The following is a 15102-nucleotide window of genomic DNA, read 5'->3' as shown; positions in this document are numbered from 1 at the left end:
GCTTAAGGGCTATTTATATTGATCTGCATATTCAAAGAGGCTTAATTCTGGGAGGAGTTGGGGCGGGACAGTAGGCACGTACACGTGCATTACTTTTCACGCTGACCGGGATTTATGTAGCGGAAGATTGTGGAAGCTGGCATTCGCACAGGTTTATGCATCTGGATTTTTTTGTGTGTACAAACATTTCTGCTTTTGTGCTTACACCATGTTATAGTGCGAGTTCTATGCATGGCATTATACATGAGGCCCCTAGTGCTTCCTGTTTTGCTATATGGTTGCGAGACACGGACACTATCCAGTGACCCGAGATGAAGACTGGATTCCTTCAGTACTCTGTCTCTTTGTAGAATCCTTGAGTGATCCGGCTCACATTGTTGAAGACCCATGGCTAGACCTGGCCAAGGGGACACCCAAGTAACACCACCAAGTAACACCTGGCTGTGGCAGATAGATGGTAATTTCCCGGGGCATGGGACTGGATCGCGTGTTTACCCTTTGGGTTTGCCAACCAGAATCCCAAACAGTTTCGTCATGTGGTGGGTGCGGCAACAAGCTGTGCCAGTGCAGTCTCCCAACCTGACCTGAACTGACCTGCTGTGTGGCCTATTGGCACGATGGTAAACGTGGTTGTTAATATTTAGGATTCACAGGTCTTATACTACATATGTAATATCAAGAGAAATGTGTCTTAGTTAAGCCACCTCGGACCACTTCTAAGTGAGGTTTTGTTAGTAGGTCACACTGCACAGATGAATAAACACTTGAATAAACAGTGATGCTTTGTAAGTGTTATGAAGACCCAAATAAATTTTTTAAGGTCTTATTACACAATAGTAAATGAGTAATAGATGTGTTTTTGCAGTAACTAAAGCGCTACCAAATTATTGCTCTAGAATCTTTTCACAAATCTGTAAATTTACATATGATGCAGTTTAGTTATCTTATTAGCTGTTGGCGACTGGAAGCTTTGGAGAAACATGTGACAGAGTAAGATTCAGATGTTTGCTATGTGCAGCTTTGATATAAAGCAACACAATACTGATGAAAATCCATGTAGGTTTAATGATTTATGAGAATTGTGAGTAGAAACCAGAAGTAGTTGCAGCCTGAAGATCTCTATGGATAAGTACCGCCTATACTTTGGAGTATGCCGATGAAGGCCAACTTTTGTGGGTTCCATTGTTTGAACAAGTTAATTTTACTAATATGTTTGAATGCCTCAAAATGTGCTTGAACTTAAACCCAAACCTAATCCTGAACTTTTATACTGTGGCATACATCTTCAGCTGCCCACTAAGAGAATATAATATAAATGCTACATCTGGGACAATATGCTATATACAACAGTGTTCTTTCTTTGCATTGATGGTTTGATCACTAGAAGCATCCAGGAAATATAGAAACCAGCTCTGTGAAGATTTTGAGCTGTCATGTTAAAGAGGCAATCACTTAAGCTAAAAAATGAGGAGGCACTTAGGACTGGATACATGCAAAAAAGTATCAAATCAGATTAATTTCATAGCAGCCCAAGGGTTAGAAGGTTTAGTATGATGCACTGCCATGGTACACTCTTCGTTGTTTCTACTTCTAAAAGGAAAGTTCAAGTATTAGGCAAGAGACAAGGTAACTTCAATATTACAAAGCTGTCCTGCAGTTAAAAATTTTAATACCTGATTTTACAGAAGAACAGTGGCAACAATTCATCATATTGAAGCATGAACCCTATAGATGTTATAAGCTTTTTTCAAGTTTAAATTCAGTGAAACATGCCAAAACTTTTGCATACAACTGTAATTTTTTTCTTACTCTGACATATCACACATGCATACTTATGAGGAGAATCACACACACATACTGTATGATGGCAGTATACAGTACGTGCTTACAATTTTCCCCCATCAAGACAGCTCTTGAAAAGAAAAACACTGCTGGCAATTATATAGAATAAACCATTGATGTTAATAATCAAATATAAAAGTAACACCTCATTGAAACCAATGAATCAAACGTTTTCTTTTTAATATTTGGTACCTCATTAATATTTAATGGGTTTGCACACAAAACAAGATTCTATACATAATATTGCAAAAAAAAATAAAGATATATCAATTAAAACCACTTATTCATGATGTGTCCCACTGGCAGAACAATGCCATAATTCAAAACTGTTGTTTATGTTGCAATATACCCACAAGTCAATCAAGGGTGTCGTTTTTCAAATAAATCATAAGTTTCTATGTTGTCTGCCCTCTTTCATTAGTAAAATATGCAATTTGGACATATATATGCCACAGTGGATAGCCGAGTTTCAGACCTTTTCAATGAGGTATAGATGTCTACGATTGGTCATTTGTACAATATGTCACGGCTATGCGTAAAAGGCGGAAAATAAATTGCGTATGTAACAGCTAATTCTTTACACATCTTTTTATGCATAGGCTTCTGTAAGGGTGGATGTGGACTGTTTGGCTGATGTGCAATAAGGCTTGAAGATTGTACTAGGAAAATATCTTCTTCAAAAAAGGAAAGCATATGGTTGACGCAGTCCTGGAAAAGTAACAGAATACAAGCGATATGGAATATGAAGACCTTGTGTCACAGTTTTGACTCTATTGAAAGCAACACGTTTGCTTGAGAACTTGAAGCTACGCTTAATTTGTAAGTACTGCTTAGGATATCTGCTGCACATTCTCCCTATGTCAGTTTTCTGAACAGTGCTTTTCCAGCTTCAATTTCTTAGCATATCGGTAAAGTTCTGTTATCCTGTATCAGGTCAAAGTTTCATTTGAGAAACCCCAGCACCTTTGAACGAATGTCACTGGCCATGCAAAGCTTCACGGAGGACCTCACCCTAATCAAATGTATCGTGACATGCCACCACTCGCAGTTCAACATGGGAAACCCCCCTCTCCACCCTGACTTCGATCACTGTTCCACTCCACTGCTTTTCAACTTGCATGCCAAAAATGTGCTGTTTAGGATGACTGGACCCTGTGTGAATGGTTTAGATGTATGTGTGTGCCCTTTCCAGGGCCATTTTCTTTCCTGTGTCCAGGGCTGCCACCAGAAAAGGCATTGCCCCCAGCACTACAAGAAGCTGGTATGAAAATGTATGTATGCGCTTACTTTTTTCTTGCATTTCACATCCGGAATAAACTAATAACAAAATAACAAAAGAAATAAATAAGCAAAAACATATTAAACATTTGTGGAGCAACTGCAACAGAAGGTGGGAGACTATGTGTGAACATGCAGAACAAAAACCCAATCTATTGTACAAAATGTCAGGTTTCTCTGCGTCTAGTGTTAAATATAAATGGTTTCAAGGACTGGCATGAAAAATAATTTTGAAAGTAATTCTTTAGGTGATTACAAATTTATAAAAAACACAGTTACAAATTGCTTACTTGTTGCTTCAGAGTAATATATAAAGTGTGCATATATATCTAAATAATCTAAATCTAAACTTGGTACAATGATAGCTGGCAGATTGGGGAACAAAAAAACACCGATTCCAGTTTTGTGGAGAAAATGTCTAATTTCTTTGTGTTTTAATTAGCTGCTATTGGTGTGAAACAAAGGTATTATTTATATAAATACTTTCATTAAAATTTTTGAAGTTTTATACTACTCTTTGGTCATTTCAAGGACCTTTATTACATAATCAGAATAATATCTATTAATTTTTAGGTATGTAATTTAGGTGCAACAATGCTAAAAACTTCTCAGGGCAAAAGAGGTTAACAGATGACTGAAAAATGTCAATAAATAATGCAAGAAAATCTAAATACTTTTTAATAATAAACAGAATATTTTTGGCTATTGAACAGCATAAAATATTGTATAATGACTAAGAATTTAATGTAAACTCAGAGATAAATACATTTATAAAAATAAATATTTTGAAAGTATACTGTGTAAATTATTTGCAATGATAATCATTATTTAGATAGTTTCATAAAGATTTACTTCTTAACAGACATAATCTAAAAAGTATATAATAATGCAAAATGATATTTACACTGCTGAAGAACCACCATAGTGTCAAATTATCAGTATTTGTTTTATTAAATGCAACAAATTAACAAAGACACAAATTCTAGCACTGTACATACCTTTATATACATTAAGGGTGATAGTTCTGACAGCTATTCTGACCATGCTCTCCGGGTGGTTGAAAAATTTAATAGCTTCCGTGTAGAGTGCAAAGTCATTAGTGTGCTGCAAATATAATACACAAGAGATAAGATAAATAAACAACACAAAACAAGAAAGAGACAGATACTCAGAGAAATAATCACAAGCACCATCAATTATCACTTTCTTCAGACTTCTTCTGCAGTCCAGTGTATTTAGAGAGAACTTTATTTGTCCAAAGGGGGAAATTGGGCTTTATACAGAAACTCTTTAAATATACAAATTCATAAATAGATAGATAAGGGAGTAAATAAATAAATAAACATACACACACACACACTTGTCTAAACATACACTGGAATGACTATAAAGCAGAAAAAATTCAAAAGGAATAATAATTCTGACTTGTCTATCACAGTCACAGTGATGCATTATGCAGATGTATTGCTGTTGGTATAAAGGAGCCCAGTTGCGTTTCCTGAAACACTTCTGCTGAATAATTCGTTGGCTGAAAGTCCTCAGTGTTAGTGTGTCAGAGACATGATGTGCAGCATTGTTCATAATTGCACTCAGTTTTGTGTTAGTTCTCTCCTTTCCTATTACCTTCAGGGGTGCAGAGTCCGTCCTATAACTGTGCCTGCCCTTTTAATTAGCTTGTTGATTTGGTGGGCCTCTCTTTAAGTAATGTTACCAGCCTAGCACACCACAGCATAGAAAAAAATCCCACTGGCAATTACAGATATATAAGAAATTATTAAATATATTATAAGAAATGTGAAGGATGTCACTATCTACATTAAAAGAATGCAGTCTCCTAAGGAAAGAGCCTGCTCTGCCCTTTCTTATATCGTTCCTTTGTGTTCCGTTACCAGTTTAACCTGACATTAATGTGGACTCCCAAGTACTTGTAGGAGTGGACCACCTGTACTTCCACTCCCTGAACAGTGAACGGACATAAAGACTCTTTGGTGCAGTGAAAGTCAATAACCAGTTTCTTAGTTTTGCTGATGTTAAGATGCAGACAATTCTCTTTTCACTAAGAAACAAAGTTCTCCACCTGACTCACATAGTCCAACTCACCCCCCTTTATCAATACACTCCATAAGTGCAGAATCATCTGATAATTACTGCAAGTAAAATGACCTGGGGTTATATTTATAGTCCGAGGTGTGCAGAGTAAAGAAAAAAGGAGACAGGATGTGGACAATTTCTGACAGCCAGAATTCCAATGTCTGAATTGCAAACTGCATCATTCACTTAGATGACCAGTCCCCTCTCCTGTCTTTTTTCCACACCACACTGGGTCTTTGTCTGCTCAAATAAGATGAAACCAGCCCAGCATTAAAACAGCATCAGGTATATCAGCTTTAACCCAGCTCTCCATAAAGCACAAAATGCCACTATACTTTCATGCTCCATGGTCCACCATAAGCACAGACAGTTTATCCATCTTATTTGATAGCAATCAAACATTGCCCATTACAATAGATGGCAGACCAGTTCTAAATTCTTTTCACCTTGCTTTTACTCTCATGGCGGTATGTCTCCCTCTCTGTCTGTGGACAAACAGCTTCTGAGGCAACATGTACTATAGCTGAGCTGCTTAGGCATTCGCGATCATAGTGCAAGTAGCTGATTACAGGAGTATTTAATACACCCCATTTTCGGTGACTTGTGACTACATTTCACATATAAAGCAACTGCTACACACAAAAAAAAAACTAAACCACAAAAGTAAATGTTTGAAAACAGCAGCAGGGTCAAAAATGTATTAATGACATACACCCTCTTCGGCTAAAACCAATACTTGACTGTGGCATGAACAAGCCCTTGCAGATAGCTTGAACATTTGAATACATTCCATATTTGGAGCAGGAACCAAACAAGCAAAGAAATTTGATAGGTACTAAGAGGAAAGAAATTACAAATATTTTGCCCCAAACTGGTTCAAAGTGCTAGTGGAAAAATTGCCTTAGCAACACTTTATACAGGGAAAAAAAAACATTTTATATCACAAGTTTTGAATGACTGTCAGGTGCCAAAAAGAAAGAAAGAAACATTGGACAGAACACCAGATGCTGATTGTGTTTTTTAATAAAAGAAATTTGAGGTCAAGAATCTCACTGCAAAGACTAAACTATGCTTGTTATAGGAGAAATTGTTTTATCTTTAGCAGATAAATAAATTCTGAGTCGTGTCCCTCGCCTATTATCAGTCCAATGTTAAACAAGGTGTTAACTCCAGTGTTAAATTCTCTGTTTAATTAGTCCTATTATTCCTGCACTCATTCAGACATAGGTTTCATTATTTTACTCACTTTGTAACAAATGTAGCATACAGTCTCACTTTCTCTTTGCTCTGCTTAAGCAATATGTAAACACGCTTTCTTGTCAGATTTTAAGCATTCAGAAGTTGCTTTATACAAATCATAACATCAGCCTCAGCCAGTGCTTTGGCCAAATGCTTATTTATATTCCATCTATTGCTTTTCATTTTGTATGCTGATTTTTATTTTTGGATATTTGTATGCTTCACTCTCAAAAGCCAAAATTTGAGAAAATGTTCAAATGATACAAAACTGAATATTTTGAAAATCAAAATGACAGGACCATGGTAACAGATGATGAATGTAATATCTCTTAAATGTTAAAAACTGAACTAGTCACCATATTTCTTTAAAATCTTACCTCATTATAAAAGAAATGTACAGTGTGGTTGTTGAGTCTCAAAGAGAGTGTCTTCAAGAATGAGATGTAATATGCCATAATCTCCTCATCCGAAAAGTCAAATTTATGAACAATTATTGAATTGACATGATTGTTGGAAAGTAGATAATCTAAATTGTTAAACAAACATAAAAGATATGATCATTTCCAGGTGCTAACATTACAGAAAAGTAGAACAACCTTTGCAAAACAAAACATTTTAAAACATTTAGCTTAAAACCAAATTTCATAATTTCTATGCCAACTATTACTAATACATGTATTTACAATTATGGGAGGTTAGAATTAGATTACCCTTGTCTTTCTAGTTTTCCAGAACTGTGAAGTTGATGTACATCACTCATTTTACCTTGCACGAAATAAGTGCAGCTCAACTTCTGAATTTTACTGAAGTAGACTACCACTAATCAAAGTGCCGAGTTTGTCTTTTAACAGTGAAGACTGTGCAATACTGATCAAGTTTCAAAACATTTACATGTTTTGACATGATATACAAGAAAATGTATTTTAACTGCTACTGCATAATTTCAGCAAACATCTGTTAAGACATATAAGCACTTGGTCAGCAAGTATAAAAAAAATGCATCATAGAGAGCTGGACCATTCCTTTGCATCTTAAGCATACTGCTTATATTTATTATTATAATATTTCAGACTTGTCTAATCCAATTCAGGGCGGCAGAGAGACAGACCAGCAACTCGTGTTAAGCAGTAAGAAACCATGGACAGTGTATCAGTCCATCACTGAGCTCACAAACATATATACATACTCATGGGGTCAGTTAGGATTTGCCAGTATTTAACAAGCATATTTTTGGTAAATGAGAGGAAAACAAATCCAGATAAAGGGAGAGGATGCAAACTCCACAAACATAATGACTTGGTAGAAGATTCATATCCAGGACACAAGACCAGTAAAGCAGAATTCCTAACCAATTTCTCTCAGTATTGCCAGTATTAGGTATTATGTACATGCAAAACATGGTTTAATTCATCTTCTTTGGCGATGATGCTTTGAAATAATACTCATTCAGAAGGTCACACTAAATTACAGTGAAATAAAAATAAATTAACTTTTGTTCTGCAAGAATAATACAATTTGCAACTTCTGTTAATGCCATAACAACTGTTTAAGAATTTGCATGATATTAAATTTTTCTTCTGCAATGGTGCACTTCAGATTATTTTAAAACATAATTTATACTGACATGAAGCAAAAACACAGCACACAACAGAATGTATTTGCAAAAGGAAAAAAAATAGTGAAATTGCTATTATTATTGTGGAATTAAAGTTACAAATTTTAATAGCTGTTGAACCTTCATGCCGAATTCAGTTTTGTGCATTTTTCCATGTACAATAACAGCCATTTATTATTTGAATATTTAGCATTTAAACAGAAACATCCAGACTTGTATTGGCTTGTACTGCAGATTTTGATTGTGTTGACAAACAAGCAAGTTAATTGTCTCTCTTATTTATTTAAGTCTTAATATTGCAATAACTATAATAAAAGGTTTCTTGAGTTTGGAACGTGAACAAATACTGTAGACAGTATTTATTAGATTGCATGAGTGGTTGAACAGTACAGACAGCAGTAACAAAGAAATCCTACTTACCATACTCTTATCTAGGAAAAGATATACTAATGTGTAAACAAAGGTACAATGTTTACAACAAATTATCTGACTTGACAATATTCCTGCTGTTTAAATATACTAAAATAGATTACAGACCTATTTATGTTGTTATTTATTTTCCTGTATAGTCTTTTGCATATATCTGACTGTGCAGACTGTTGTAAACCTGCAGTTTCCAACTGGGATCAACATGCATCTGTCTAGAGACAGAAAAAGAGACGTGCATCATGTAATATGCAAATTGTACATTTCAGTGCACAGAACTAAGGAATATACATTTTGTGATGCATGCAGTGTACTGTAATGGTAAATAGGGTTTGTATCAATGAGAAACTGACATCTGCCAAAGTTTTGTCCATAAAGTGCACCAGGCAATAAAACAGTAAAATGTCTGCACAGCAAAGCCTGGAAAATTATATTTTGCCGATACATTACATGGCCATATTACAAAGGATACAATCTAAAATGAAACAGATACTACATTGAGCGTACCATTTCATTGGTCAGAAGTTGAATATTTTTATCCCTGCACATAATAATTACTGAAGAGATAAAGCAAAATCTTGAATATAGCTCATGAAAATAAGGCATAATCATTACATTATCAGTAGGGTACTTAAACTTAGTAATATCACAATACCAGAATTTTTGTTTCCCATACCAATACCATTGTAATTTTACAATGCTCGATACCTTTGTATACCACGGCAAAAACAGAAAGCCCATTCGATAGCTTTTTATTAAAGTACTTCTGTTATTTAGGTGAACAATAACATCTGGGTTCTTAGTGAACCACTTGTTTAGTTTATAATATTAATAAGATTTTATATTTACATCATTAGTTGGTTAAAAAAATATTATGGAAAAGTAATATTTAATGGATGAGCCAAATTAATTCAAACTGCAAATCTTAGAAACTCATGATGGATATTTTCAAGGTTTCATATGAGATTACATTTTGTTATTGTTTATGCCTGTGTACAAATTCAGAATTAGAAAATGACTTTGTCTGTTGTTATTTGTACTCAAAAAAATGTATAACTGTGAAACAGCATGACATCCTTAAACATACAAAAAATAAAAAATAAAAAAAATAAAAAATATATTAAATAAAAAATAACACGTGTGGTTTAACTTATTTGTTATAGTAAAGAAAGTTAGTTTGGCTTCAAAAGCCAAACGAATGAAAAAAAAAAATCCAGTGTTTGCAGATTCTTTTAACAAAGAAGTATGCTGTTTTATTTATCCTGTGTGTTTCAAAGGATACAAATCTCTTAACATAGTACATGTCATATTAATAGGGAAATGTGCCTTGTCCTTCAAAGCATTAAAACACTAAATACATTTTATTTCAGTATTAATGGAGTAACTCATGCCATTTCCATTGTAGACAATCTTTACTTACTTCAACTGTTGTTTGCAACTCCCATATCCCACACTCCTTTATGCGCAGTAAGTGTGGATGCATGCGAGGGCCTCCTCATCGATCCACAGCATTGAACTGCATGCAAACTGAACAGATACTTGGACTGATGGACATATGTAGAAGTGCTCAAAATCAGAGAATGAATGTGAAGCCTCCATTCATTGTGTAGGACATTATTAAAAGGGATTCATCTCTTTATCTCCTCTTACAAATGCATGACAATACAAGATAACGCCTCATTTGATTGATAATGTTATTCTGTTTTCAATGTGTGCAAAAATCTGTTTCTGAACTAATTAACTAAACTAACAGTGGCAATAACATGAGCCTGTGTGCATGTAGTTTTTTTTTTTTTTAAATAACAAGTATATGATTCCTGCACTCTCATGCTGAAGTTCTCCTGTGCAAATGCAAAGCAAGTCCAGACATGACTTAAACTGCTTTTCTTTTTGACATGTGTAGCATCATTATTGAGAGTCACTTTTTTCTTGTAGTTTTTAAATCACGTTTCTCTCATGTATTATTGCGCCTTCTAATGTAATATGTCTGCTTGCAGTCATGCACGTGTACAATACCAACTTTCTCGGTACTACCAATACTGTAAAAAAAAAAAAAAAAGCTGGTACGGTTACATTTCTGGACCTTTGGCACTGAATTACTACCGAAATATTAGCTTTTGTGACATTTGCACTTAAACTGATACGAATGAAGTCTCTCTTGGGGTTAATACATGCAAACAAATATTGAAAAGACACACACAGGATACATGAATAAAAATTTCCAGTGATTTCATGAGCATTATAACAAAGTACTTACAAAGTGATGTCTCATGGCTTATATTCTCAAAAAGAATATTCAGAGTTTGAAGAAGCTGCACACACACATATCGGCCAGACTTCTGTCGGAGGATGTTCAAAAAAAAGACAAACATGTTCTTCTCCAAAAAGAAGCTTAAAAAAACACAAGGAAAATTAAATAGCTTTGATATACATCAATGACATTCAAGAATGAAGGCCTCTGCAATATAATTGCCTAAAGGCTGACTACTCAGCTCAGCTCATGGAAAGCTTCAGTACAAGTATCTTTTCATTGCAGCCACTCTATTAATGAGAAATTGATTTGTTGTCTTATTTAATTCATTGCTTAAAATAGTATTTCTTGCTCCACAATTTACACTGAAGATTCACTCTCAGATAGGGCTTTGCTTTTGATACTTAAAAACTTTATTCTACTTTTGCAACTATGTGCCTAAAAAATTTAAACAGGGAAAATCTAATTCTACTGATGCCATAGATGAACAGCACATCATTTGTTACTCACACATCAGCCTACTAAATTCTGTTTACCTGTAGTTTAGAAATAAAAAGAATAGTAAAATACTTTGGAACCTATGAAAAAAATGCATTGGAGTACCTCAGCTTGTTCCCAAATGAATTTTGAGCTTTGCCAAATTTCATTCCATTTAATTCTAAATTCACAGATCAGAGAGAACAATCAAATCAGACTAATAGATTCAAATTACAGAATTAGCCTCTTGGTAACAGACTGGCTATCATAAAAACCTGTATGTTTACAGTACTTGGACCAGCTGATTATCTCTGGCCTAGGGATGTACAGCTAACCCTCAAGTGAAACTTTATGATGTACCACAAAATGTTTACAGTATGATTTTTTTAAGAATCAAGTTAGCTTTTAAGCCATCAATTACAATACCACCATGTAACCTGGGGATGCATCAATTTATTCAACCATTTTGCAGTTGCTTGTTCCTAGGAAGGGTTGTGGTGGTGACAAACAGAGCAGGGAAGCCCAGATTTAATCATCACCACCACCAATCTCCATTTTTTTTTTTTGCTTGCTTCTTAAATCATTAAAAACAAATAGAATGACAAGTCTGCTAGGTATCCTCACAGAATTCAGCACTGGATATATCAATCACGATCCATACTAGATGCTTGCATCACATTATATACTATATATCTTCCCGCAATTTTCATTTTTAGTCTTCATTTTCATAATCTTAGCAAACAGTGTCTTAGTCACAGTGGTCTGCACCTCACTCTTGTCTTTAGTTGTAATTGTGGGCTCCTGTGTGTATGAGAGAGAAAGTTTAACAATTAAGCATTCAGTGTGGCTACAAGGAAAGAACAAATATGGACGCAGTATGCCAACTGCTCCTCTCTGTCTTTACCCACAGTGGAGGCCCTAGAATAACTTCAGGAAAGCCGGGCAATACTTTCCCACATTTTATTCCAATATCTAAATAATAAGTATTTAGGCTAAGGGAGGAGTAATTGTTTCACAGAATTCATTCTAAACTCAAAATAACTTATTTTCACACAACCAAGTCATCTAACACTTAAGATGACACACTTCTCAAGACAGAGAAAATGAGTAAGTTCAGAGCATTTACTCAAAATTTACTCCTCCCTTAGCCTAAATACTTACTTAATCAGATTTATCAGTTGGTGGGAGAGGCTTAAAAGGGGCAATTAGATTTTACAAGTCTGTATATATAACTGGAACATGGTGCCATCAACTGACCAATAACTGAAACTAATCTCTTTCAGAGAATATTTCCAGCAATACACAAAGGAACGTCATGTTAGTCACTTGTACCCACAATCACATTCTTTCACTCACTATCCAAAGCTTGTGGCAATAAGTGAGGAAAGACAAACACAAACTGACAATTAACTCAAGGTATTTTTCCAAAGATCATTTCAGTACCAACAATAAGGTAAAACTATGATACTTCTGGTCTTGTGAGCAAGACTCCAAGATCTATAAAATCCTACAGTTCCGATTACTTGAAATACAACCCAATGTTTGACAACCGATGACCCTGACCACAGATATAAAGATGCTCAGTATCATCCCACCATACTACACTCAGCTGTAAACTAATCCAGCGTGTGCCAAATATGTAAGTCTGATGATGCTAAATGAGCATCATCATAAAACACCAGTTACCCACCTGGACACTCTCCAAGTTGCCTCAGTGAATTGTTATTTGGTCCTTAAAAACAATAAAAATGAGAAGCACCCCAGAGGAGTCCTATGTTCATTTAAAGTTTATATATCTAAATAACAAAAATAAACAAATATGTGGACCAAAATGCATGAGGCAGTGTCTAAAACATATGGCTTTAGATCATATCACATACATACAGTGCTCTAGTACTGGGTACACATCATTCTGGAGCTTAAAAACACAACAACACAAAATCAGTGATTAGCACAGAATTCCAGTAAACATTTAATAATCTGATTTGGATCAGGAAGGCCACTTGTCCCAGTTTTGAGCGTCCAAGTGTCTCTGTTCTTTCCAAGTCTCACAGAGGGATTGAGAATTAGAAGGTAATAATCTAATAAGCTTTGTAATCACAGTATTAACTAAGATTGTTGAAAGAGGCATGAAGACTGTGAAAGTTACCAACTCTACAACATGTACAACATCTCTACAATCACAGTGAAGAGATCCACTCATAAGCCAGCACAAATTCCAATATTACTGTCTCATACCCAGCCTGGACTTTTCCTACATAACTCCAAAGGTCAATTTCAAAGGGAAACAGGAATAAACCCCAACTGTTAAGACTGGTTTTCAGAGTATACAATGAGAGTCGAGCAGAGGTTTACTGTAATATGTTGGTACTTGTCAACCACCCACAAAATAGCGCACTCCTTTCTGCCACTGAAGTAATGTTCTAAACTGCAAGTGTCAAATTCCATTTCCAAAAATGTAGCATATCCAGATCTATCCTGCTCATGCCTATTACCTAACTAGTAACAAAAGTATTTGCCATATGGAAAATATACAAGACAGCACCAACAGGTGTTCATGTAAAGAGTCTGTTTAACCTGAAAACTATGTTTGCCAAAATTAATAAAAATCAGTTTACTACAAGTATTAAGATTTGTTCTTGAGGATCACAAAGGTCACATATTACAAAAAGCTGCAAAACTACACAGTAGTTCATATGTGTCTGCAGTAATATCTTTGACTAAAAATGCAGAATTGAGAATACACTAAACAATGCAGTCTATCAAAATCCTTTTAAACAAGATTATGATCTCAGCAACACTCATACATCAAATCAATCATATTAATGTGAGAAGGTTTCTCAGACAACTATATGCAGGCGAGATATTACATTAATTTAAACACTATATTGTTCAGGATAGACTAACAAATAATTTTGAATGTATCAACCAATAACCTTTCTTAAATAAGATACTTACTCAAAAACAGAGCTGTCATTCTGATCTCCCCATATAAGAATCTCAGTAATGGAACGAATAGTTTCCACCAGCAGATTCCGATTATGATCTGTCACTGTGGTATTTTTCGTTAAAACATGATACATGTACCTAGATTTAAAAAAAAATCGTATTTAACAGATCTTAAAGATTGTAATTCACTGTATTTTTATGTTCAGTATACAATGGTTTCCATATATAAATATAATGCTTTCAAATTTAAATACAAGCCCAGACAATATGAATAAAAAGCACTTATTTTAATTAATCATATGTAAAAAAGAGAAAGATGTTTGCGACAGTGAAGACAGGTAAAATTCCGTTATGTAATATTTAAACTAAAACCTCACTCAAATGCGGTTAACTGTTTTTCCAAATTTTGTGGAGCAACAAATGTCAAATTTATGTTCACTTCGTTCTCCGGTGCTTCCTGGTTGCATACACTGTATTTTTCTCATCGTAAACGGCGCAAGCAATTTCAATATTCTACTAGGATCAGCAGCAGGTGAATGTTGTGTTTCTCATTTGACGTGTACATTCCATGGTTACAATACAGTTACTGTGGATGTATGCAGTCACTTACTTCAGGTGATCCAAGGAGTGAATACTTTTCGATTTCCCCTGGCCTCCTCCAACCCAGCTTCTCGAACGCCCAAACATAGTCCAGGCCTATTTTGTCATTTACTTAACTGAAGCCGTACATAATTTCGGTAACTGTAATCAAAAAAGGAGAAAAATAATCGGACGAAGTTACAGCATTATAAGATAAAAATACGCTTCCCGTCTCGACAAAAATAAACCTATGAAGCTTGCAATATTATACACTGTGCATCCGGGTTGGCCAGTGGTGTCTTCTGGGTGTTGTAGTGTTTTGGTTTCCTTTCCCTTCCTGCAAACTGGTTTTCTC

General features: G+C 35.0%; 1 protein-coding gene across 4 annotated transcripts in view; it reads right to left on the bottom strand.

The window, feature by feature from the left end:
• The window catches only part of clec16a (C-type lectin domain containing 16A), a 226728-nt gene extending 211671 nt beyond the window's left edge, over positions 1-15057 (bottom strand). For 2 of the 4 annotated variants that reach the window (XM_051933607.1, XM_051933608.1), the window contains exons 1-5: positions 14779-15056; positions 14178-14306; positions 10749-10882; positions 6828-6976; positions 4119-4224 (exon numbers count right to left, since the gene is read on the bottom strand). In XM_051933607.1, coding sequence (XP_051789567.1) covers positions 4119-4224; positions 6828-6976; positions 10749-10882; positions 14178-14306; positions 14779-14855 — 595 coding nt within the window. In that variant the 5' untranslated portion in view covers positions 14856-15056. Of the gene's footprint in view, positions 1-4118; positions 4225-6827; positions 6977-10748; positions 10883-14177; positions 14307-14778 lie in introns of all 4 variants that reach the window. The other 2 variants (XM_051933606.1, XM_051933605.1) reach the window with 2 other exon arrangements.
• Positions 15058-15102: the final 45 nt, after the last annotated feature.

Source organism: Erpetoichthys calabaricus, chromosome 11 (assembly GCF_900747795.2).
Source record: "Erpetoichthys calabaricus chromosome 11, fErpCal1.3, whole genome shotgun sequence".
In the NCBI taxonomy this organism is placed as follows: Eukaryota; Metazoa; Chordata; class Cladistia; order Polypteriformes; family Polypteridae; genus Erpetoichthys; species Erpetoichthys calabaricus.
The sequence above is the reverse complement of the archived record's forward strand: the minus strand, read 5'-3'. Positions and strand labels throughout refer to the sequence as shown.